Below are 26,519 nucleotides of genomic sequence, written 5' to 3'. Positions count from 1 at the left end.
CTCTGAGGGCTGACTTGTGGCCGGGTGGGGGGCATGAGAAATGTATTACGATTGGAAAATTGCTGTGCGATACCATGAACAATTTATGTGTCTTAGGGAAAGCTTAGGGAAATGGCTGTGACCTACCGGTTCAATTGTGAAAATCAAAGCTGCGGTCACCTGCGTGGCTCAAGTCAAGCATCTGCCTTTGGTTCAGGTCATGATTCCAGGGTCCTCAGATCAAGTTCCACATGGCGGGCTCCCTGCTCTGCGGGGGTCTGCTTCTCCCTCTACCCCTCCCCCCTGCTTGTGCGCTTTCTCTCTCTCAAATAATCTTTAAAAAAGAAAGAAAATCAAAGCTGTGGAGCCAGAACAGAACCCAATACTGCCACCCAATAAAGGCACGTAACACATTTTGTGTTAACCACAGGTTTTATTAAGGATTTTTCCAGTTTTACAAAGGAAAAAGGGAGTAATGATTTGGCTTACCCGCAGCCCACAAGCAGGGCTGGCGGGTCACAGCTGTCCAATCATGGTTCGGAAATTCTGGACCCGTGCACCTCCTCGGTACTCGCGCCTGCACTGACAGGTCCAGCCAGGGTTGGGTAACAATACATGCTAAATGCATCTTGTCAGGTAGGAACCGAACGCAAACCCTAACAGTAAAAGGGGAAAAGGTAGCAAGGAATTATACACTCTGAAGAATACAAGTAATTTCCTTGAATCTACAGCAATTGGAAAGAAAATGGTGTTTATCTCAGCAGTCTGAATATTATGTGGAAGGTTATATGTTTGCTACCTAAACTATGAAGTAGTCAACAGCATTGTGGCAAAACAACCTATTTTGGTTCAGAATTCTTAAAATCACTCCCCAGTTTTTCGTGATCTTCCTAAGATAATCAATGGCCCAATTAAATGTATTATTTTTAAAAAAATTTACTCATCTGAGCGAGAGCACGAGCAGGGTTGATCCCAGGACTCCAGGATCATGACCTGAGCCGAAGGCAGACCCTTAGTTGCCCCAGTGGCCCAACTAAATTTAAAGCAAAATAAAAACAAAACAAAAAACCCTTGGAATCTAGGAATTTGCAGGTCTGCAACAGCTAACACCTGGTAACTCTATAAAGATTCCTCATGTTTCTATGTTTACCATCATGGAGCATAGGAATAGGTAGTAAGAATTTAGTGTGTACAGCTAAAAGCAAAAGTTTATTGGTATTTTAAAATAAAAAATAATTTTAGTCATTTACAGTGTGACTTGGTCAGATCCTCCAAGAATGGAGTAGTACTTAGCTGAAATGACCTCTGCATTATTTCATGAAAATAATCCAAATCTTTGAGTAAGGAGAATCAACAAAAGACTCTTGGGCTCAGGTAGAAGAACCCCTTTCCTGCCACTGCTTGAAGGCAACCTAAGACCCCGGGCATACCTGCCACATTTATAAAGATTAGCAGGTGTGCACACCTGCACCTCATCTCTTCCTAATAAGACGGATGGAAAAGGCTCCGAAAAGGCAGGAGGGCCTGTGAGCCAAGCCATCTAAACAATTTTCGTTCTTCATGAATTTGAATGGGTCATGTCTCTCCAGCCAAAGCCCTGCGCTGAAGAAAACCCAATAATTAAGACCTAGCATGTTTAGGATCTGTAAAATGCCTCCAGGTATATGAAATCTGAAATGACAGGCAGGGAGTTCTCGGAAAGCATGTGAATATAGTTAATGTTGCAATTAGGTCAATGTTCTGAAGATAAGCTGATACTTAGCGCTGTTATGTCCTTAAGCCAAGAACATGAAAGAGGCCCCAAAGGCTTTGGAACCAATTGTGCTTTGAAACCACTAATGTCCACTGAAATACTCCTCTGTATATATCTACCAGAGCACAAAGTAGAGCTCCAAACACTTCAGGAAGAATCAACCTTCATCCACTACAAATAGCAAAATCCCATTAAACCTCAAAATTCCAATTTTTAGTTCTGTTCATAGTATTTCAAAAAAAAAAAAAGGCTTCTATCAGTATCTAATAGAAAAATCTCATTCTCGGAGACGAACCATGAGAGACGATGGACTCTGAAAAACAAACTGAGGGTTCTAGAGGGGAGGAGGGTGGGAGGATGGGTTAGCCTGGTGATGGGTATTAAAGAGGGCACGTTCTGCGTGGAGCACTGGGTGTTATGCACAAACAGTGAATCATGGAACACTACATCAAAAACTAATGATGCATGGTGATTAACATAACAATAAAAAATTATTAAAAAAAAAGAAAAATCTCATTCTCTTAACATTTATCATTTTAGAGAAGAAGAGTAGGTTTAAATTTTCTTTGTACTTTTGGTGAAAATGGCTCACAAAAGAACGAAACTTATCTGTAGCACAGACCTGGCTTCTTTGGGAGTGCAAACTGGATCTACCGCTTCCTTTAAGTGCTGCCAACAAGCATGCATTCCTCCACTGGGGAGGGTGCGCTTTGTTTTCTTCTTAGTGTTACCTGCACCTGATAACGTCATAAACCTGGACCTTAAAATTCTTTGTAGCTTAGACTTTTTAATTATGTGGCACTCTCTTTTCCTCGTGATAGTACAAATTAGGGAGGTTTTACTATATTCTTAGGTTACAGTGAATAAAGTACAAGACAAAAATCCCAATATTAATAAAAACAGTATCAAGTATCAGATTTCGCTTTTAAATAATACTCAAGGTGCTGGACTGAAGGTGGCTCTGTAGTGTCTACAACTTGCTCAAACCTGCCTAGAGAGATCCCAGATCTATGCAGCGGGATTAGGTGGGTGTTAATTCAAACACACTCAGATCCCAACTACAGATGTTCATCTGTGAATAAGGTATTTAACCACTAGTTTTGAAGCAATTCTACATTTAATAGGTCAATATTAAGCGATTTACTGTTATTTCCAAGAATCTGAACTACTGTCAAGACATATCCCAAAGAAATTAACACAGTGCTTGTTACTTCAATCTTAAAAAGCCTCATGTAACTGGTTTCACTGGACAGATTTTATGTTGGGTCCCCAGGTAGGGACGACATTTCGCCCGAATTATACTGCATTCTCAAGACTGATTCTAGAACAACTGGTTTCATGAGACAGATGTCACAGATCCAGTTAACAGGTTATTAAAAAAAAATCATGGGGCGCCTGGGTGACTCAATCTTTAAGCGTCTGCCTTCGGCTCAGGTCATAATCCCAGGGTCCTGGGATCGAGGCCGACACTGGGCTCCCTGCTCAGGGGAAGTCTGCTTCTCCCTCTCGCACTCCCTCGGCTTGTGTTCCCCCCTCTCACTGTCTCTCTCTGTCAAATAAATAAGTAAAATTAAAAAAAAAAATCAAGTGATGCTGTTTTACATCAATTTTAAGAAAAACCTTCATCAGGAAGTACATGTTTAACCTTTAAATGTAGAATGATTTTGTAAATTAGATTTCAGCTCAAAGGACAATGTCACAATTCAGATCAACCTCCTAGAAACAGACAGAAAATAAAGCCAGCGTACAATAGGAAAGCGATTCTATGCAACTTGCATTTATCCTTTAGCCATAGTTTCGATGATTATATTGATTCAATGACTTATATCCAAAAACCAGAAGACATGGTTTGTCAAAGGAGTTTTCTGTGGTACTCCTGGGCAGAAGAGGTGGCCTGAGTGATGCTTCTATCTTTATACAGCCAGACACTGTGAGCTCCAAGCACCGTAACAGCTTATAACAAATGGCGGAACATATAAAATCTGTATTTTTCCAGAATAACCAGTTGGTAGGGACACCACAGCCACAGTAACTGCAACTAAGAGAGCTCTCCCTATACTCATTCTACTACAAAGGAATTGTGACCCCTTCTTGTTTCTTAGCATCTCTTCCAGGACAGGGCAAGGGGGAGGGAGATGAATCACCACTGATGGAGGTGCCATCAGTTGCCAAGTGTCAAATGCAGAGATGATTTTGCATTTTGTCCCTTCCCAAGAAGTTTTGGGAAATGAGGTGCTGTGCTACCGCACCGATGATTTAGGGATCCCTCGAATGGAAGATTAACTCCTAATGACACGGGACAGTGATCCTATGCTAGCCCTGTGCTGGAGTTCCCCTCGCGCCGGGAAGATGCTACCGTGAATAGTTAGGTGGTAACAACAGGTCGGCAAAGAGGGGCAAGGGGACGGAAGTCGCGTCAATGTGTCAGGCACACATTTCACTCACGCTAAGTTTCCTGATTTGTTTCTTTCCCCGAATCCCTTCTCTTCAGTCCTGCTTCTTGGCCAGGGCCATGGCAGGAGCAGAAGAACATTTAGCAGAAAAGGTGGGCAGGGTTTTACCCCACTTAAAAAATACCTTTAAGTAAAAACACTTACAGATCCAGTGATTAGCAATTAAGAGGTGAAAATAATTAACTACTTAGTAGTTACATTCTACGAATTATCCGAGGTCATGGCCTACTGGGGTCAGCAGCACCACAGATGGAAGTCATGCTGCATCTCTTAAAGCTCTTTCTGACGCCCAAAAGGCCTCATGCAGTGTTAATGGCATTTAAAACACATCCGTTTTTTTCATTTAATTTCTGAAATCTGTTCATTTTTTTCTTCATTTATAAAAAGAGGAAAGGGCTCAATTTATCATTTGCTCTATAGCTCTCTGAGTTTGGTCAAGATCCCAAGCAGCTTTGTGTGACAAGTGTAAGGGGTGTCGAGTCCAGCTCTTTCTGGAGCGAATTGCACTTGTCCCCATGACCCTTCAGAGCTTGGACTGCAGTGGTTTCAGGTACTTGAAGTAAGACTCATGGACCTGCAGGGAAGGGAGAGAGAAAGAATTACTGACGGGGGGCCTGCAGCATCAACTAGCACACTTTTAACTGAGAAGGTATCTGGGCCTTATCTGGATCGTGATCCAAAACACTGAAGGGAAAAAAAAACTGAGTTAATTGAGGAATTTGGACACTGGGTAGTTCATGACATGATTCCTATTTGGGGGCAGAATGGCACTGTGGTCATGTTTTCAAAAAGTCCTTATCTTTTAAGAGACACACACTGAAATATCCATGGATAAAGTTATCTAATATCTTGGATTTGAAGATTTTATTTATTTGAGAGAGAGAATGAGAGAGAGAGCACATGAGAGGGGGGAGGGGCTGAGGGGGAAGCAGACTCCCCGCTGAGCAGGGAGCCCGATGTGGGACTCGATCCCGGGACTCCAGGATCATGACCTGAGCTGAAGGCAGCCACTCAACCCACTGAGCCACCCAGGGACCCAATATCTTGGATTTGTAGCGCCACAATCCCCAGGGGAGACGGTGGGGATGGGGGCGTGTGCGGGGCAGAGGGAGGGGGGCGCAGGGCAGAGGGAGGGTTTTCAGGTGAAACACAATGGCCAGGAGATTAGTCACTGAGGTGTGACAAAGGGTACATGGGGGTGTATTACAGTATTCTACTTTTGTATATGTTTGAACATGTCCAGGAGTTACTCAACACTCAAGGAGATGAAAGACCTGTGTACTGTGGGAACAACCCAGTTTCCTTCTGAATCTGTTACCCAAAGTGACTGTCCGTAGAGGCCACAGGAGCCTCCAAAACTTTCACAGAGGAGGGGTGCCTGGGTGGCTCAGTCGTTAAGCGTCTGCCTTTGGCTTGGGTCATGATCCCAGGATCCTGGGATCGAGCCCCACGTCTGGCTCCCTGCTCAGCGGGAAGCCTGCTTCTCCCTTTCCCACTCCCCTTACTTGTGTTCCCTTTCTCACTGTGTCTCCCTCTGTCAGATAAATAAAATCTTAAAAAAGAAAACAAAAAAAACTTTCACAGAGGAGTCACCTCTGAGGTCTTTCCTGCCTTAATATGCGATGAAGAATTTCAAAAGGTGAAAAGACATTGTTTTTTGTACCTCTGATTTGTTCAGTGGGGATTTCTTGGCCCACTCAAACAAATTCTCATACACGTTCCCATCATAACGGCCAAGCACAGAGCCGAGTGTCACATCCTGAAAATCAAACGCATCCACCAAAGCAACAGCATCTGGGCGAATTGCTATCAGCAACTCCTTTATGCGCTGATTTACTTGGGTAATCTGAGACTCTGTCATGATACTTCCCTAGAAGAGATAAAACAAGCAAACAAACACATATATACACATATACAGACATTCATATATATGTGCACACACACAACTATAAAGTAGACCATAAAGATTTTTCTACCAAAAAAAAAACAAAAAGCCAGACTTAAATTCAGAAAATACTCACCTGAAGAAAATCCCCTGCCTTCTGACTGATTCCATACAGACAATACAAGAGACATAAATTCCTTAAGACAGCGTGGACAGATTTATCTTCAATTTTGAGGAGTTTTTCTGAAAAGAGCTTAACTGCCACATAGTGGCAATGTGCCTAGATAAAAAGAAAACACCAGAATGAGAGAACCTTTGAGAAAGATTCACCGCACAGCAACAAGGGTTTCTGCACTAAGAAAATGGGTTGGGACGGTGTGAAGGATGGAGAGGGAGAGAGAGGAGAGAGAGAGAGAGAGGGAGAACTATCACTGACCTCGCTTGCTCGAACAAGGTCAACGGAAGTTAGGTTCCACGCTACTTCCTTGCTTTTTCTGTGAATCACTTCATTTTGAAGGTTTTTTGCAGCAATTTCCACCAATCTGTTAAGTGAAAGAAAACCGGAGCTTGCAGGAAATGCTGGGCAGTACTCAGGCCCCAGCTCCCAGAGGCACCCCCAGCTCCTGAGGCGGGGGCTCACCTGGTCGCACGAAGTTTGTAAGCTTCCGTTAGGCTGTCGGGGCTGTCGATGTCCACCACAGCTGGCCACACTGCTACCTGCTGTGGCTGGATGCGCTGAGTGGGCAGGCCATTCAAGTAGGACACCATGCCGCACACCAACTTCCCTGCGTGCACTTGGTCGTAACTTTTCATCAGGAACCTAAAAATCACCAGTGCACATCTTTCAGTAACTATATTTCTCAGGAAACAGATAAACTCTTGCAGTGACTTTAAGCAACGCGATAAGCGTTTTGCACTCGCTGGGCCGACCACAAGATAAGACCAGTGGGTCAGGATGGAAGGCAAAACCACCATCTCTCAGGAACAAATGTAACATGAAGAGCAAACATGGGAACAGGAACTCATGAAGAGGACGCAAACTTTTTTTTTTTTTTTTTGAGAGAGCGAACGAGCATGTAGGTGGGGGAAAGGGGCAGAGAGGGGAGGGGAGAGAGAATCCCAAGGAGACTCTGCACTGGGTAGGGAGCCTGATGCCGGGCTCAATCCCAGGACCCTGAGATCACAACCTGGGCCAAAACCAAGAATTGGATGCTTATTGGACTGAGCCACCTAGGCATCCCTCAAACTTTTTTTTAAAGATTTTATTTATTTATTTGAGAGAGAGAGAGTGAGAGATAGAGAGCACGAGAGGGAAGAGGGTCAGAGGGAGAAGCAGACTCCCTGCTGAGCAGGGAGCCCGATGTGGGACTTGATCCAGGGACTCCAGGATCATGACCTGAGCTGAAGGCAGTCGCTTAACCAACTGAGCCACCCAGGCACCCCCTCAAACGTTTTAATAATAGATAAAGCACAAATCAGATTCTCACCTAGCCGTCTGCAGCATCATGACAGTGTTCTCTCCCTCAAAGGTGCAGGTGGGGGTAAAAGTGACATAGATATTTGGAAGGCCACTGCAGTGAGAGTAGCCATGTCCGCCACATGCCATCCGACAGGCTTCGATAGCAGCATTAGTTGTCCAGGAGGTGAAAGCCTTCAGGCCAGCAGTGAGGGCGTGGAGCTGGAGGGGATGCACAGGCTGTCAGGGCGCGGGTGGCGCCGATGGTCTGAGCCTCACAGGAAGAAGCCCTCTCTTCCTCCCCTAACAATGCTGGTCACTTGCCACATCACTTGCCACGCGTGCAAACTGAAGCACGGTCATCTCAGTGACCTGAATTCATATTGTTCCCACACTCCCTTCCACAGTGTTCCACTTGGCAAAAAAGTCACCACTTATGTTCCTTTGATTAATAAACAACCAACGCGGTATAGTACTTCTAAAACTTAAAAAAACAAAACCCACATATCTTCATATCTGATTCACTTTCAATTAAAATAATGACTATATCTCTTGAGAACACATGGATTCTTCTCAAGAAATCCCAACATTTAGTTTTCTCTGGACATTATCCAACAGGCAAATATCAAACAGAAAGGTGCAACAAGCAAATGAGGAAACACATACCTCAGGCAATTCACTCAGATCCCCTTGGCCAATGTCCTCATTAATTCGATGGTAGGTCTCCTTCATGTACGCACCTACAAACTGGAAGGCATAAGCAGTGGCCAGGAGTGGGAAGAGTTTATACTGCTGGGTCTGAAAATCCAAAATCTGTGGTTCTGGTTCACTAAAGGACAGAGAAGAAACAAAACTAAACACTTACATAGAACTTATTATGCACCAGATTCTGGTCTAAATACTTTGACATACTGAAAAGCTAGCACTCTCCCCATTTCACCAAGGGGAAAAAAGAGTTAAGAACCTGCCTAAGGTCACACAGCGAATGTGTGGCAGATGCTCACTCAATTGAAATCTAGGCTGTTTGGCTACAGAAAACCATGTTCTCAACCACCTTGTTGAACCGCCTAGGCAGAGAGTATTTTCTAGCTGTGAAGTTCCTATCTATCTTAGTCTCTGCAGTATAACTAAGGAAACTATCTCATAGCAACATACAAAAATCAAAGTTAACTTCACAGAAGGAAAGCAATGATAAAGAAGTCTAACACATTAGATGGCTGAAAAAACTATTTTAAGCATAATTTTGGAAAAGGCCCAATGCACAGAGTTAACCATGTGACATCTAAGACCGTCAGCTCTTATCGATTTCTTTATTCCTTCTACGGGAGTTAAAAAGGTCATCAGGGAGTCACACTCAAGTGAAAGGCAGTAAGACTAACCTACGGCTATGAACACAACAGGGAGTCCCATTCATGCCATTCCCAACATACCCAATTCATAGCTGTTAGGAGCAATCAGGATTTTCAAACTGCCTTTAGTGTTCTAAACATTTCATTTATTTTTTTTAAAAAAGATTTTTATTTATTTGAGAGAGAGAGAGAGCACACGAGCAGGGAGGAAGGGAGAAGCAGGATGCCTGCTGAGCAGAGAGCCCGACTCGGGGCTCGATCCCGGAGTCCTGGGATCATGACCTGAGCCGAAGGCAAGACGCTTAACCAACTGAGGCACTCAGGTGCCCCTAAACATCTCATTTATAGAGTTCAAGTAAATATGACTGTTTTTCTTAGGTTAAAAATAATAAAGTGGCTATCCTCATCTCTCTACTTAAAGGAAGTCTAGTTTCTAAGGAGCAGACCCAGCACACTGCCACCTTAGCTGATTTTGCAAGGCTAATGCGTATTCTCGAGATCACATTTGGGAATTTTGATATTTGGATGGCGTCAAAGGTAGGTCTTCAGCAATCTCAGATGCCTCCCTTACCCTGGCTTGATTTCGGACTGGTGCCTCACAGCGCTGTATCGGATGGCGATGGTGCAAGCCTTCGACAGAGACCGAGCGGCTTCTCCTACAAGGAAGGACCTGACAAACACCATGGTCCCGTAGGTCAGCTTGTTACTCACAGGTTTCATGTACGTGCCATCCGGCTTCACCTGGACAAAGAACATGGAACTGATGCTTCCTTCTGTTAAACCCTAGTGGCAGTCTGTGCTCATGATTCTCAAAGGCTTGTCCCCAGAATGGCAGCATCTCCAGGGAGCTTGATTGTAATACAAAACCTCATCCCCACCCTGTACTTTATACAGCCCTCCAAGTGATTCTAACGCACGCTGAAGTTTGAGACCCACTGGTTTAGCAAACTAGAATATGTTCTTCATACCTGCCAACTGCTCTTGATTTCACTGTCATTAATAAAAGAAGCATCAGAAGTGAAAATATGTTATTACCTTCTACAAAAACACACCCTCGCAACCCCGTGGTTATCAACAGCTGCTGAAACCCCCATGTTTGATACCTCTGCTCCTCCAAAGATACCTGGGCATACTTCATCAGCATGTTTTCTCTGGGAATACGATAATTGTCCATCTTCAGGTAGCCATTATCCATCTCATCATAGCCAAATTTGGGGCCGATATCTCCCACGGTAATACCTACCACAGATGAAAGAAAAGTCACAAGGTGCTTACGCTCCGTAATTCCCGGGCTGCCCTGGCCTCTTTTGTTGTGTGCTATACTTTTTGCAGAAGAAAGTGATCGGTTTAGTTTTTCATCTCAACAGCAGACAAACAACTCTAACCTGGCAAAGGCTTATGGGTCCCAATTTCACGAATAGGTACGATGAAGGCATGTAATCCGTAGCATTTCCCCTTAGTGATGAGTTGGGCAAGAACTATTGCATGATTTGAAGTCTTCCCAACTGGAACATCAAAGAGAACAGGAGAGAGAAGTGAGGAAACTTTCTCACACTTTCAAAAGACAGAAATAAAAGATGGGGAAAAACCGTATGTTAAATACCAGCCTCCATCGATAGAGTGTACCCAAGAGGCTTACGACAGTACCACACCCAGTTTTCAGAAAGAAATTCACTTAAGCTGATAGTCATTAAAATTTATTGAATTTTGGCAAAGCAATCCTTCATTCTGTATCTATAAAAGCTTTTAACACATTTTATTGAGATATTATGGACCTACAAACATTTGTGAGCTTAAGGTGTAGAGTTTGTTGATTTGTTAGTAATCCTTCATTTTAGGAAAGACTTTACTAAAAAAAAAAAAATTAATTAGAAAGACTTTACTTTCTTTTCTACTTGTTTCTCATTCATTTACATACTTTTTTTTTTTTAGGATAACCATAAAAACATTAATTTATTTCCTTTTTCTCCCTTAAGGAAGTGCTTTCCAAAACAGTGGCCACTAGCCACATGTGGCTGTTTACATTTAAATTACTTATAACTTATAACCACACAGGGAAGACTAAGCTGCTTTACATGGTGACTAAGGAAACTGCGCTAATGATGGGAATGTTCAATGCAAAGTTCAGAGCGAGACAGCTGTCCCTTCTGTGCCTTGTAAATGGAGGACAGGTCTACAACAAGCACTACAGGAGACTATCAACAGTCGAGAAGAGCCTAAGACTTCAGAGTGTTTCCTACATTTCAAAATGATATTCCCATAGAAGCTCTACATCCTAAACACCATCTTGTAATAACTCGTCACAACATCCAACAAATGCTAAAAAATTCACGTACGTCCACCAGGCCACCACTTGATGGAGGTCACAGTAGGGCTGTTGAGAACGAACTCCTGAGTTTCAGGATCGTAAGTGGCTGTGGTTTCCAAGCCTCGGAGATGAGTTCCTAAGGAAATAAGTTACATTCACCTTGGATAAAATATGGGAACAAATAGGCACAGGGTAAAATCTCCTGCCCTGTCCTTTCAGCTCTTAGTATCTCAGAGAACAACAAAATCCAACAACAACAAGACATTTGTAGACGAGCTACAAATAGTTAATAACCGATACAGATACTTCCCTATACTTTTTTTTTTAAAGTAAACCCAATATTGGGCTCGAACTCATGATCCCGTGATTAAGAGTCACATGCTCTACTGACTGAGCCAACTGCCCCATAATTTCCTATATTCAAACCAGGCAGTTCCTATCATAAGGTGAAAATATAAATGTCAAGCATGTTCTATTTCTATACTTTTTAATTAATGCACCTCTATTTAGATCAATCAAAAGAAAATATAAAGGCAGTTTAGAATCATATTTTCACAAGATCATAGGATAGGAATGTAACAGGGAAGTTAACTGCTCTTTTAAAATAACATCTCTAAGTTTAAATGTGCCAGTTTCAACTCATGTATGGTATCTACACACCAGTTCAACATTCTGGGCTTTTCTATTTACAAAGACTAAGATAACAGGTGACAGAAAGAGAATTCAGCCAAAATTCTTATAAAGACTTACTTCAGAGTGATTTCTAGAATGGAAAACCAGACTTCAAAAAGATATACATTATGGGGAAAAAGACCTGGAACAGTGACCTTTTTTTTGATTTCTAAAGGTCCAGTAATAAGGTCTGAGTGCACGCTGCGATTTCCAACGCCAGGCCTTAACTTCGACCCTGGCTGGTTCATTACTGTGACTAGAAGAGTTCCCAGTGTCATGTTTACTGGAGATGGACAAAGATTCACGCTTTAAATCCTAATACAAATGTGCCAAAATTCTTTGAAAACAGTTACAGAAAAATATTCTAAGTGACACTCCCTCTAATATACTATCCTGAAGCCAATGCTGGGAACCTTTTCCCAAACTGCTTAGATAATTCCAGACCTCATTAAACATTTAAACTTTGAAACAATTTAGAAACCTCCAAGTTGAGAAAGAGCAATGGCCACTTCATGTGTGATCCACAACCTTCTCAAGTACATGTGAGAATCAAGGAACCAAAAACTTTCAGCAAAGAAGTTTTTACAGGAAAAGAAGTAACAGAGTAACAGAACAGATAATGACAGAATGTTTGCAAACGCACAATGGAACCAAACAATACTCCACTCTGGGTCTTCTAAAAATCCTGTAAAATACAATTTAGTACCAAGAGCCAAATTAGCTATAAAATTAAGATAAAGTTGCACAGAAATGAGAGCACATGGCAAATATACATTACATTAGATCAGTTCTTAAACCTTGAAATAGGAAAGGAGAAGACAGAAGGAAATGAATAGCAAACAGAGACACCAATTCAGACCAGATTAACAGGGAGAGCCACTCCCTCCAAAACAGCTTATCTTTTTTTTTTTTTCCATAATCTTTGGCCTAGCTACCTTCAGACCTTGACTGAATTATGGTTATACAAGCCGCTCATTTCCCTCAAGCAAGTCAGAGAGCATCTGTACTACTGATCTGTGTTTCTTCTGGAATTTGTGCAAGTTCATTAAGGTATCTGTAGGAAAGGGAATCAGATCGTACCGAAGAAAGAAAAGATGGGTTCAGATGCTACATGCACACAAATTCTACACAACTCCAGTGAACTTGAAAAACCACTCAGTAAATAAATCCTAACTTGTAATTCTTGACTCACTGAAGGGGAACCATGAAAAAGAATAATCAGCATATCTCTGTGATAACATAACCTTTAATTTCCACTGACCAAAGCCCCATCTATGCCAAGACTTGTATATGTAAAAAACCTGGCTTCTGCAGAAAGACCACGGTGTGTGGATATGCCCTTGCTAACATACAATGGGCTCTCCACATACGCTAAGCCTGCAGAGCCCCGCCCTCAACCCAGAAGGTAGACTGAATGCACCGTACCATGGCCCATCTCTGTCTGGGCATAGGTGCCAATGATCTCCAAGTTCCAGGCGGGCATGAAGAAGCGTTCCTGCTGCTCCGCGGTTGCCTGGTGAAGTAAAGTAGGCAAGAACATGCCCAAGTGGAGATCCAGAGGCTCAGGCCGCCCTCGGTGCACAAAACTTCGAAGAAACACCAAGGATGGGCATTTGAGAGGAGTCATCAGGTGTGAGAGAATCAGCAAATGTGAACAGAGTAAGGGGAAGGAGAAAAAAAACCTTCTGTAAGTATGAAATTAGTTGGGTGGATGTTATCGTGGGTGGGAGCACTGCCTCTTTCTGTATTACTTTAATCAACTCTTGGCAAATTTCATTTTTCTTAAGTTGGCGAGAAGTTTGTTCTTACGCTACTCAGCTCTTAATCAGTCTTGGAAAGGATTGGTTACCAATTCCAAAGCCTGTGCAGCATAAACATGTGAGTCAGGCAGAGGAGTCCAGCCTTGCAATTAAATCAAAGGAAATAAAAAATTTGAAGAGGTTGTATGGGATGGAGAATTTAAGTTGTACAATTATTTACTCTGATGAGAATGTGAGACAGGAGAGACAGACAAAATGATGCCCCAGACGAAAGGCTTTCCTAAAAGCAATTTCAGTAATGCTTCTAGGCTGGAATCCTTTATGTTTGTTCATAAAACATCCAGCATAGATCCACATTCTCTACATAAATCTGGTTCTTTTTTTTTTTTTTTTAATCTGGTTACCAGCCATGCCCTACTGAAACAATTTAATACAAAAATTGACAATGCTCTTCACCCAGTGATTATCAGAAATAAAAGACATGCAACTTCTATTAAAGACCATCAATAATAATTACAAATAACATATTCATGCATAACAAGCCAACTATGTGGGAATTATCAAAAGATAATAAACATCTTGAGTTTTAGTAATTCTGAATACATTTATTTATTTATTTATTTATTTATGACTGAGCCAGACAGGTGCCCCTGAATCCACTTTCTAAAGTCATTCTTTTCAACTTAAAATTTGCAGATGCCTTAGACTTCTGTGTAAATTTCTTTCTAATAGGAAATAGATTGATATGCCTTCGTTATCCTTCCACATCACTGGCCTCCCGTTGAACTTCTAGCTCTAACTTAACCGACTCGAAATTGCTCTTATTATTCTCTTTAATTATCTTAGAAATTAGCCTATGCAACATTTCAGTTTTAAAACCTCTCAGTTTGGGGGCACCTGGGTGGCTCAGTCATTAAGCGTCTGCCCTCAGCTCAGGTCATGATCTCAGGGTCCTGAGATCGAGCCCCACATCGGGCTCCCTGCTCAGCAGGAAGCCTGCTTCTCCCTCTCCCAATCCCCCTGCTTGTGTTCCCTCTCTCGCTGTGTCTCTGTCAAATAAATAAATAAAGTATTAACAAAACAAAACAAAAAAACCTCTCAGTTTGTCCAGAAAGTAAGGAGGAAAATAACCAGGGTGCACTGCTCAGGCAAGTGCTGATCAGCTATGTCTTCCGGTTGCGTGGTTGTGCTTTCTGTTACCCAATCACAGAAAAATCAAATACTGGGTGACCCACGTGCTCATTTTATTTTATTTTTTATTTATTTATTTTTTTTTTTAAAGATTTTATTTATTTATTTGAGAGAGAGAGAATGAGAGATAGCACGAGAGGGAAGAGGGTCAGAGGGAGAAGCAGACTCCCTGCTGAGCAGGGAGCCCGATATGGGACTCGATCCCGGGACTCCAGGATCATGACCTGAGCTGAAGGCAGTCGCTTAACCAACTGAGCCACCCAGGCGCCCTCACGTGCTCATTTTATAAAAGAAATTAGGCTGAGGCGAGTTAAGTGCTTTTAGATCAGGAAGATAATGGCAGAGCGAGGACAAGAATCCCACCACCCAGTGACATCTTCTGGCTAGGGAAATTCTCGTGCAAGTGCAACCAGGACTGAGCACAATGATGAAGACACCAGAGAGACCAAGGAGAGCTGCCCAAACCAGAGCAGCTCTCCTTGGAAGTGGCAAAGGGAAATCCCCCGTAACACATTAGCACTGGTGGAAACTGAGTGAGAGGTCCATGGAATCTCTCTGTGCTATTTCTGCAGCTTCCTACGAATTTATAATCATTTCAAAATAAAAAGTTAAAGAAATAGTGGAAATCCTCCAGAAAAAACACATTCGTGTGATGAGAGAGTGTTTTCCCTCACAAACAGGAATGTCACTGCCTCTAGGTTTTTTTTTTTTTTAATTTTTTTTAAAGATTTTATTTATTTATTTGAGAGAGAGAATGAGAGAGAGAGAGCACGAGAGGGAAGAGGGTCAGAGGGAGAAGCAGACTCCCTGCTGAGCAGGGAGCCCGATGTGGGACTCGATCCCGGGACTCCAGGATCATGACCTGAGCCGAAGGCAGTTGCTTAACCAACTGAGCCACCCAGGCGCCCCTCTAGGTTTTATTTTTTATTATTATTTTTTTAATTTTTTTGCCTCTAGGTTTTAAAAGAATGGTGCCTAGGAAGAAAAATCAGCGTACACCTGGGACCCGCCAGGAGCAAACTGGTGGAGCCAGGACTGAACCCTGCAGCCTGGGACCCTCCACTGTTAGCGCTGAAAGACGACTTTGTATTGCTAGAACCCAGAGCGATTCCTGGGGAGGATGGGCCACTCTGAAGCAGCCCATCAGACTCACAGGAGGGGTCTGCATCAGTGTGCTGGATAATGGAATGACAAACGTCAGCGTTACCACTGACAGAGGTAAACTACTGTAATCAGAAACCTTTTGAGACTGAAGAATGTTTTTAGGAGAAAAAGGTCTCTTATGACAAGGGTAAGGATTATATTCACAAGTGGATGAAATTTAGACACGTTATAAGGAGAAAGTGACCCGATAATTTTTTTGACATAAACCAAGTATTTGTTGCAAAAAGTTGGTTATGTATGCATGATAAAGATTATATATTATTTTTAAATCACTTATTTTAAAATTACAAAGCACCAACATTTTACTTTGGTGAAGTGCTACAGTCAATTCTTTTAAAACCATAACACCAAAAGGCGTTCCCAGTCTTCTCCCTCTACATGACACGGGGCTGTCAGCCAACGCTGAGGACAAAATGATTAGATTAATAATACATAAGAAAGGAAGGACTTAAAATAGCATATCCATGGACAGCATGATTATAATCCTAGGAAATCAACAACAAAATACCATCAATAATGAATGAATTTAGAAAATCTATAGGCTCTAAGGAAGAAAAAAAAATCACTGCATTCTTATCCATTAGGATGCCTAAAGCAGAAACCTCAGTAAAGAGAAAAGCAATTTACAAACACTACAAAATATTTAAAATGTTATGTAACTTAGCTCAGGATAGTAAAGATTTAATTAGGAAAAATATCAATACCTAACAGGATGAATAGAAGAAGTTATACGTAACAGTCAAGAAATTGCTAATTCCTGGTTGAGAAGTCAGTCCTTTATCATAATAAAGATAATACTTCCCAAGAAATACAAGGATTTAATGTAACACGGACTTGAAATTCCTGCTGAATATAATTTAGAATTTGATAAATTAAGATCGGAATTTGCCTAGAAGAGTGTATACAAGAACACCAAATATGTAGGTCTTCAAATATAACAACAGCAGGCTTATCCCATCAGATTTTTAAATATCTTACAAAGCAACAATGAACCAATGTTTATGATATTAGGAGAAAAACAAAGGGACTAATCAATATATTTTAAGGTTCCAGAAATAAATTGAAATAAAACTCTAAGAACTGGAAAGAACAACGGGGGGAAAATACTAGTTAATAAACACAAAAATGGTGGGATTCATTCATCATTCTATACCATATACAAGTCAAAGCATTAAACATAAATCAAACAAAAAAAAGCCTGGAGAAAATAAAGGAATAATTATCCAAGATATGGGGAAAAAAAAGTTATACCTACTCAGAGAAGGATGCATGCAATACATAAAGCCAAAGCGTTTAACAAAACAGAAGGCAATAGAAAAAATACTTGAAGGATACCACATATTTATAAGATCAATGTACAGATTCTATTTAATCAATACACAAAGGAGAAAAACCCAGTTTATACACAGGAAATACAGACAGTAAGCCAAAACATCCAGGCTCACTGGCTTTGGAAAATTAAAACTTTAACTCTTAGATATATATTAAAGTAGCAAAAAAAATTAAAGTAACCACGCTGATGGGGCTTATGGAAACACGGTACACTAATAATTTGCTAAATATACTATAAACTTGTTCTGTGTTTCAAGAAGTCTTAAACTAGCTTTTCCCGCCATCTTGGAGTCTGTGGAGGCCTGCTGGGAACAGGACTCCTATAACGCCAAATAATGTCCGGAAGGCTGTGGTCCAAGGCCATTTTTGCTGGCTATAAGCGGGGTCTCCGGAACCAGAGGGAGCACACAGCTCTTCTTAAAATCGAAGGTGTTTATGCTCAAGATGAAACGGAATTCTACCTAGGCAAGAGATGTGCTTATGTGTACAAAGCAAAGAACAACACGGTGACTCCTGGTGGCAAACCAAACAAAACCAGAGTAATCTGGGGAAAAGTAACTCGTGCTCATGGAAACAGTGGCACGGTTCGTGCCAAATTCCGAAGCAACCTTCCTGCTAAAGCCATTGGCCACAGAATCCGTGTGATGCTGTACCCCTCAAGGATTTAAATTTAATGAAAAGTAAATAAAGGTGTAGACTTGTTAAAAAAAAAAAAAGAAGTCTTAAACTATGCAACAATAGCTATAAAATGTTCACTCCTTTCAATGCAATAATTTACTTCTGAGAAAGATATTCTGAAGGCATAACCCTGAAAGGCATAGTCTTTGTAAAGAAGTTTATATTGTTATTAACAATCATGGTGGGGAATTAGAACAGCCCAAAACCTAGGGAGCAGTCTCACGGGAAGTCCAACAGGAAAGAGACTCACTCGGAAAAAAGAGGACAGGAACCAGGAGTGAAAATACGCAGAGAAAGACTAGCGACTCACACCGTCCCGTTTACTATTTATCTATTTCTCAAGTTTCAAAGGAAGAGAGGTGCTTTAGTTCATATCTGAGTACTGGTGATGGGAAGGTGCTGACATACCGCACCAATCTTCAAGGATGATTAACTGTATTGTATAAGCTCTATTTTCCTGATTAACAACAGCAGAAAACAAAGGAAGGAGAATTGCTATAAAGTGGCCAGAACCTGAAGTGACCAAATATCTGTGAAGACCAAGCACACGACCTGCTTTGGGACCCAGAGAAATGTATGGTCGGGAGGATTATTGCTGGACCACGTTCCACAGACAGTCCCTTCAACACCAGAACCCCTGGGAGAGGGTGTGCCCCTCAGCCCAGACTTCTGCCCTTGAATAAGGCTCACAGACCCACAGACCAAGTGTGTGTGTCGGACTTTGTGTGTCTCTACAGACCGGTGAGTATTTAGAGGAGGGAAGAGAGGAAAGAGATGACAGAGACCTCGTGCAGGGGACTGACTTTTAAGAACTTCAGGATCCTGGAAGGAGCCTGAGCAATGCTGTTGTCTCCTCGCTTCTCAGCACCTACCTAGAGCTGAAAGAATCCCAAACTCAAAAGTTATAGCCAGTTCTGTGACACTTGAGATAGTCACTGTTGGCCAGTCAACGTTCTGAAGTCTCTGGATTGAACCATCAAACCTCCATCTGCACAAGTCGCTCTATTTCCAGTCTCTTTGATGTTGAGGGACTCACTATTTTACACAAGGACACAGATTAACCAACAAACTGACTGGCGCCCCCAGAAAAGAACAGCAGTGGACGAAGCACAACAAACAGCAATGTGAATGGACGAGATTCCAGGGAGAAACAAGACCTAATCTCACAACTCCGTTCTCTAAAATACAGAGATTAAGACAAAGTTGGGTTCAAATACAGGAAAATATCTGAAAAAGAGAAGCAATAAGGGAAATAAAACTAATAAAAAAAGCAAACTCACCCAGACCAACACAGGACCTCAGTCCAATTTCTGTGCTCCTCAGACCAGAAACTTCAAGTCCTCGTTACTTCTTCTCTTTCCAAATTTATGGCAAATATACATTTACAACATGCTTTATAGAAGCAGAAGGGGGAGACCAGCGAGACATACAATCAAACCCATTAGCCTCAGGATAATTTACATCTTTATGCCTCCTATGGATGGCATTGACTATAAGTCAAATAAATTCACAATGATGCACACTTAAACAGAAGAAGGGCTCTGTACCACAAAGCTCTTTTAAGATTACAACACACACACACACACACACACACTCACACTCACACACTCTCTCCCCCTCCCTCCCCCAGACAGGAAGACCTCTACGAGTGCTATATTCCTTCCCTTAGGAAACCTTTCTTCAGTCGGCTTATTTCAGCATTGGCCATCCTGAAGCGAAAGTCTTGGGTGTTTTGGCGGGGTGTTCGTAAGATAACACCACAACCAGATCTGCAGTTCTCATGGGGACTGTGATAAAGAACATTTCCTTAAACCATTTCACCAATCAAAAAGCACCAAATCAAACACAAAAATCAAGTTTTCATGCTTTTTGCATCTCTTCCTCTTCTCCTTATTTACGTAATGGAAGCCTTATGATAAATTAGGGAATAAGACTGGGCAGCTCAAATTCAAAACCCCCAAACCTCCCAATGGCCTTGTCTATGAAAACAAACTTCCTTCACATTAAGACCAAACACAAAACTTTTTGAAAGGAGCTGGCCATTTATAAACAATTTTTTTTAAGTAGACACCACGCCCAGCATGGAACCCAACGCAGGGCTCTAACTCATGACCCTGAGATCAAGACCTCAGTCGGTCACTTAACCGACTGAGCCACCCAGGTGCCCCATTTTTATGAACAACTGAACCAAGAGTGACTGGCAATACGAAGTCCAAAAATACGTGAAGAAAAAAAGTATAATAAAAAGACTGCTCTGGGGCGCCTGGGTGGCTCAGATGGTTAAGTGTCTGCCTTTGGCTCAGGTCATGATCCCAGGGTCCTGGGATCAAGCCCCACATCTGGCTCCTGGCTCAGCAGGGAGCCTACTTCTCCCTCTGCCTCTCCCCCTGCTCATGTTCTCTCTTTCTGTATCTTGCTGTCTCAAATGAATAAATAAAATCTTTAAAAAGAAAAAGATTGCTATAATCAAATGAAGAGAATCATGAACTTTTTTCCAAACTGCCTTATAAGCCTGCTAGTGGGCAAACAAAGAGTAAGACACTTAAATGCTCTAACCTTCTGCCCCCCTTAAAATCCCCATCTGTAGCTTCATTAAAGCAGTCAGAGGCAACTTCCAGATATTGCTAAGGCATTAACACTCTCAAGAATTTCCAACAAAGTCTCTTTTTATAATTAGACACCAACGCTTAATTCTGCCACATTTTTAATCCCATCTTTCCAAACTGCTCAACAGCCATTAAAATGGGATATATGCAGCAAGGGTAAAAAGGCTTTTAGAAGTAACAATGAAGGATGTTTCAGGCTAGAATATTGGACCAGTTTATGGGGAAATGACCTATGAGAAAATGAGAAGCTGAATTTTTTTGAGGCTTAACAACTGAAAGACAAATTCCCAAAAGTGTAGCAGCAGGAAAAACCAAACATCAGGAGTCATTTATCAGTTTAAGTCCTGAGGTGGGTTACCCACTGACCCTCAAATGTGGACTAACCGTGGCCCATTTCCGTCTGGGCGTAGGTGCCAATTATCTGGAGTCCTTTGGATGAAAGCAGCCATTTCTCTTGCTGAGCAGTGGTGCCCTGATTCAGCAAGGTAGGAATAAACATGGAGAAATTGAGGCCCACAGGTTCCACAAAATTGACCAAATGCATTCTACAGGAGAGAAAAGAAAACGATCTCAGCCTTACTCTAGAAACTGCATTCTATCACCCATTCTTGCCAGACAACCATGGCCCTCAGGATTGAGGCTGGGAAAATTTCAACCCTTTTCTTAAGAAATTAAACATAAAATTTACCATTTTCCCACCTAAAAGACCAAATCCAGTGTTATCTACTCCCTCCCTGCCCAAGTCATTTCAGGGCCAGAATTCTTTAATTCTACACTTCATCCAGGAAGCAAATTCTATCCAAGTTTTAGCCTAAAAATCCCTTTTGTTTTTTTGTTTTTGTGGTGTCATCTGTTGGTTTTATTGGATTCTTTATAGAGTGTGTGTTTGCTTTATTTTCAAGTTTTACTTGTTTTGAAAATCAAAAGGAACTCCATAGAACATTTATTTGTAGAGCTGCTAACAAAAGCTTCTAAAGAATAGTTTAATTTTTCCCTAGATAACCAAAGCAAACATCCAGGAGAGTAAATACATATTCCAGGGCCAAACCACAGATCTCTAAAGGTCTTCAGAGTTTATAGATGGGGAAGTAGAAATGTGAGAATGTTAAACATTTATCTCTGATGGTCTTTGATATTCACTCCAGTGTAAGGGAATTCCAATCACACTGAAATTCTGTCTTCAACTATTTTCTCATAAAACACAATCTGTGAAATAGTCAAAATACAAATCACATACACTAGTCAGCCCTGGCCACACTGTTAAAGATCTTAGGGGTGTCTATTTTGTTCTATCTGTATATATAAAGAGCTCAAAGTACAAAGTAAGTATCACCTAACTGATCTTCATGACTCCTCAAGGAATGAAGAGGAAGCAGTATCACCAGTTTATCTTGGTCTGTCCAGTGAGCACAGCCTGAATTAAGAGAAAGGGGGAAGGCTGCCAATTCACTTTTGGGGAGGTCCTAAAACCAATCCTACCACCTCTAGGTTCGAAGATGACCTTTCAGAGGTGCTGGGGACAGACTGAACCATCTAAGGAATGCCTGCATCCAAGGAACGTAAAAAAATGCCTTTTTAACCCAGAGGTTCCATAATTTTTACACCAATATCGAATATTAATTTAAACTGAATGGAGGGAGCAACAGGAAAAAAGAGGGGTATGAACAGAAGTGAGTTAGCTTCTAAGTAACTTGGATCAAAAGGAGTTTACTGCTGCTGGATGGTAGAGAAGTGACGCCCCGCCTCACCGAAGTGGGAGTCAAAGGCCTGATGAGGTAGATAAATATGGATATCATTCTCTCAATGGCAAGAGCTCCACAGCATTCCCTAACAATTGTATTTTACTAAAATAGGAAACGAACTTACAAGAGTTTCTGAGGAAGAGAAGTAGTAGTTTAGGTGCCAAAAATGGTGGCAACATAAGACACTCCTATTCCCGGAAGGGAAGTGAAGAGACTGTGGGGTTATTTGAAATAATGATCATGACATAATATAATTCTAGGAAACTCAGAGGGAAAAATAGGTGACACAAAGACTGTCGAATGTTTATGTTAATAAACATACTGAGATTCTTTTGAGTTCAAAAGAATTTGAGAGAGAATTTGAGAGTTTGAAAATCAACTCATGAACAAAATCTCAGTCCTTGTTTTTAAATTATGTTTAATCCCTCCCGAAGATGCTTTTCAAAGAATCAGCTTTAAAAACCTAAGGAGAGGGGCGCCTGGGTGGCTCAGTCGTTAACCGTCTGCCTTCAGCTCAGGTCATGATCCCAGGGTCCTGGGATCGAGTCCCGCATCAGGCTCCCCGCTCTGCGGGAAGCCTGCTTCTCCCTCTCCCACTCCCCCTGCTTGTGTTCCCTCTCTCGCTGTGTCTCTGTCAAATAAATAAATAAAATCTTTAAAAAATAAAAACAAAAACCTAAGGAGCGTAACAAAAACCATGGCTGATCCTCATGAGAATTTTAAATTACTCTTAAGAACACTTCACAGTTTTCTTTTCATAGTAAACAGGAGAGTTAAAAGACAAAAATTACAGGAGAGGAGATTAGGAAAACAACTTTTACATTCCCCAGACAGCAAGGGTTTGTTTTTTTTTTTGCCAAGGCCTGGAGAGAACAGTTCTTTTACTGCTCAAGCTGAGAAATCTCGAAGTATCTTACATTATAATATTCCATCAACTTCAAGGCAGTCCCATATGCGAATTTTGAGATAGGACAAATAATTGTAAAGAAACCAGCAAATGCTCAAAATCCCCTGAAAGAGAAATATTACTATATTTCATCTGTCTGGCATCACCGCCCCCAACTTAGCATTTAAGAAATCAGGTGCATGTCACAAATAACGGGAGGTCATAGTTAACTGGCAGCACTTTTTCTTTCTTAGTGGTACATGAAACTCAGGTGTGAGCTATCATCGATGGTGGGCTTGGATTCAATGGTGGGCTTGGATTCAGTGGCATTCAGTAACTGCCAAGACTAATTTTCAATCCTCTTCTCTCACGTAAGTTGATCTCCCTGTCCTATCCTAGAGATACTGGAAAGATGTCAAAAGGTGTGTTAAACTTTGTACTCTAGGGGTGCCCGGGGGGTTCAGTCATTAAGCGGCTGCCTTCGACTCAGGTCATGATCCCAGGGTCCTGGGATCAAGGTCTGCATGGAGCCTGCTTCTCCCTCTCCCTGCCGCTCCCCCTATGTGCTCTCTCTCTCTCTGTGTCAAATAAATATGTAAAGTTTTTAAAAAACAAAACAAAAAACCTTGGTACTCTATATTCCCCAAACAGCAAGGTTTGTATCATAAAAAATGACAGGCAAAACAACTGGCTCATATCCTCTGCTCTTTAACCCACATAAAGGAATTTGCTCTATTTCATTATGACTTCACCCAACTCTGCTTACACTCTATGAACCACCAATGATTATGAAATCTAATCAATTCTGAAACACTGCATCAACTTTTTTTTTTTACGATTTTTATTTATTTATTTGAGAGAGAGAGAATGAGAGAGAGAGAGCATGAGAGGGAAGAAGGTCAGAGGGAGAAGCAGACTCCCCGCTCAGCAGGGAGCCCGATGTGGGACTCGATCCTGGGACTCCAGGATCATGACCTGAGCCGAAGGCAGTGGCTTAACCAACTGAGCCACCCAGGTGCCCTGCATCAACTACTTAAAAGTAAAACAAAACAAACCTCTTTTTTTGGGTTGTTTAAAAAAGGATAAAATCTTAAATTTTTGACGTTTACCTAAAACCCAACTCAGGTGATTCAGAAACATAATCTTCTAGGAGGTAGTCTACCTCAATATCCCCACAGCTTTGAGTTACAAATTTCAAAAGTAAAAAAGAACACTTGGAAGTTGGTAAATACTTTGATTTGGGCTACTAAAAATAAGTCATAATTTTATGACTAAAAGGGAAAGGAATTCTCAGGACAGTCCTAAGGGCCAGAATAAATTATTTCATCCTCAACAATAGTAACCAGGTCAGACTGAAAAAATAAGATACCAAACATTGTAGAGGCAGTAGAATAAAGGAGAAATTTCCATCACTACATAAAGGCAGAACTTGTAACTTTACACGTTCCCTTTTTCTTGGCTCTTGAATACACACCATTCGTATCATTTAATCTTTATTGATGAAAATAATGGAATTCTAAAATGTTGAAACCCCCCCAAAAAAGGAAGTGCCCAGAAATGAATGAGAAATGTAAGAGAGCATACAGGGCAAAGAAATCTTGTACTCAGACCATGTAATTAGAGTGTTCATTCAGATAAAGGCAAAAAAAAAAAGGACTTACTTTATTTCTAATTAAAAAACAAAACAACAGAAAAACAGAAGGTCTGGAAAAAGAAAAAGTACATACTCTTTCCAGCACTAGTACCAAGGCCTGTTTTTTAGGAGGTCTCATATGCCGGAGAGCCCTTTAAATAACACTGCCACCAGATCCAAGAATGCTAGGTTCTTAACTTTATTTTTCTATTCACTCTGAAGTTTGACTCATGTTCTTCACCTACCCCACACTGTCCATCAGTTTAAACTCAAGATCTACACTCTCATATGGAAATACAATCTGTGGGGCGCCTGGGTGGCTCAGTCGTTAAGCGTCTGCCTTCGGCTCAGGTCATGATCCCAGGGTCCTGGGATGGAGCCCCGCATCGGGCTCCCTGCTCAGTGGGGAGCCTGCTTCTCCCTCTCCCACTCCCCCCTGCTTGTGTTCCCCCTCTCGCTGTGAGTTTCTCTCTGTCAGATAAATAAATAAATAAATAAAATCTTAAAAAAAAAAAAAAGGAAATACAATCTGTTATTGCTCCAAAACATTGTTTGGTCTTGCAAGCAAACATCGAACTCAGCCTCCTCAATCTAGCAAACCTCCTTGTTACACAGAGCAAAGGCATTTTGCAATTTAAATCACTCTACCCTGAGATGTCTGAGCCAAAGGAGTTCGTTGGTGCAGATTCCTGAGAATGAAAACTGCAGCCTCTCCATTCATGCTCAGCATTCTACAGACGTCATCCCTTCAAAAGACTTAAACACAAAAGTAAACACCGGTTTTCACACACATCACTGAAAGTGGGGTGAAAACGAGCAGTCTCGAGTCTTACAAACGCCGAGCACGACGAAAAAGGCCACCACGGGCCGCGCGTTTAAATTAAGGTTTGGGCTGGGGCCCTTCATCTAGGCTACGGCGTCCCTACCTTTTAAACCACATGATTTCCTCTGGGTCTGCGATGCCAAACTCCCTCATCTTCTTCACCATGGTGGCACTCTTCCTAACAGCCACCTCGTAACGCTGGCTGCGAGTGAGGAAATTCAAGTCCTCGTGCTGGAAGTCTGGGTCATTCAGGATCAGGTTCTCTGGAAGGGAGCGAGAGGGCATCACGACGAAGACAGGAAGACAAATTCCGGGCTCCGTCACACCTCCCTGAATCCCGGCGGGTTTTCGGGGCGGGGGGGACGACGCCCCTCACCCCGCCACAGGCCGGCCCCGGGAGGGAGTGCGGGTCCCGGCTTCCCCCCCCCCAGCTGAGCCAGGCGCGGCGGCCCAGGCTCCGCAGCGCCCCCCCACCCCCCCACCCCCGACTCCTCATCCAGCGAGTCCGGAGCCACGCTCGGGGAAGGAGGGAAGCCCGGCCCCGCCGCCCTCACCGATCTCTCGGCGGCGCCGGGTGCTCTCGGGGCTGCCGTCCAGGACGTGAGTGAGCAGCTCCGGGTTGAAGCTGGCGGCTTCCCGCTCCCTGCGAAGGTCCTGGTTCATGGTGGCGACACGCAGCAGCGGTGGCGGCACACGTCGAAAGGGCGGCGGCGGCGGCGGCGACGGGCGTCCGCAGCTCCAGCGCGGGTCGGACCCTAAGAGCCGCCCCAGGGCCGCGCGAGGCCCCGCCCCCGTCCGCCTCGGCCCGCCCCGGCCCGCCCCTTCTCCTTCACCGCGGCCGGCGGGCGC

The 26,519-nt window shown here is 42.4% G+C and overlaps 1 protein-coding gene and 1 pseudogene across 3 annotated transcripts; one reads left to right on the top strand and one right to left on the bottom strand.

Moving 5' to 3' along the window:
• Positions 1–392: 392 nt before the first annotated feature.
• ACOX1 (acyl-CoA oxidase 1) lies at positions 393–26,490 on the bottom strand. 3 transcript variants are annotated; one of them, XM_025859845.2, is made up of 14 exons: positions 26,225–26,490; positions 25,774–25,933; positions 20,971–21,131; positions 11,212–11,319; positions 10,261–10,380; positions 9,999–10,114; positions 9,447–9,616; positions 8,193–8,355; positions 7,558–7,748; positions 6,711–6,890; positions 6,507–6,612; positions 6,207–6,350; positions 5,849–6,055; positions 393–4,759 (listed from the first exon to the last, which is right to left on the bottom strand). In XM_025859845.2, the coding sequence occupies exons 1-14, from the start codon at positions 26,331–26,333 to the stop codon at positions 4,709–4,711; spliced, it is 1,986 nt and encodes a 661-aa protein (XP_025715630.1). In that variant the 5' UTR covers positions 26,334–26,490; the 3' UTR covers positions 393–4,708. The 3 variants fall into 3 exon arrangements, with proteins under 3 accessions (XP_025715630.1, XP_025715629.1, XP_025715631.1); XM_025859844.2 differs by lacking the exon at positions 20,971–21,131 and adding an exon at positions 13,281–13,441; XM_025859846.2 differs by lacking the exon at positions 26,225–26,490 and adding an exon at positions 13,281–13,441 and having other exon boundaries at positions 25,774–25,912.
• Positions 17,593–18,172, top strand: LOC112814351 (large ribosomal subunit protein eL33 pseudogene; annotated as a pseudogene).
• Positions 26,491–26,519: the final 29 nt, after the last annotated feature.

This window comes from Callorhinus ursinus, unplaced genomic scaffold, assembly GCF_003265705.2.
Source record: "Callorhinus ursinus isolate GAN/ISIS: 27379988/994484 unplaced genomic scaffold, GSC_fseal_2.0 scaffold68, whole genome shotgun sequence".
NCBI lineage: Eukaryota > Metazoa > Chordata > Mammalia > Carnivora > Otariidae > Callorhinus > Callorhinus ursinus.
This window is presented reverse-complemented; position numbering and strand designations above follow the sequence as displayed.

Excerpts from the sequence above, each read along its gene's own strand:
- ACOX1 (XM_025859845.2), bottom strand. The coding sequence starts at position 26,333 with ATGAACCAGGACCTTCGCAGGGAGCGGGAAGCCGCCAGCTTCAACCCG. Across the intron at positions 25,934-26,224 it reads CCGGCGCCGCCGAGAGATCG|AGAACCTGATCCTGAATGAC; the intron begins GTGAGGGCGGCG and ends GCTCCCTTCCAG. Across the intron at positions 7,749-8,192 it reads ATCTGAGTGAATTGCCTGAG|CTCCACGCCCTCACTGCTGG; the intron begins GTATGTGTTTCC and ends CATCCCCTCCAG.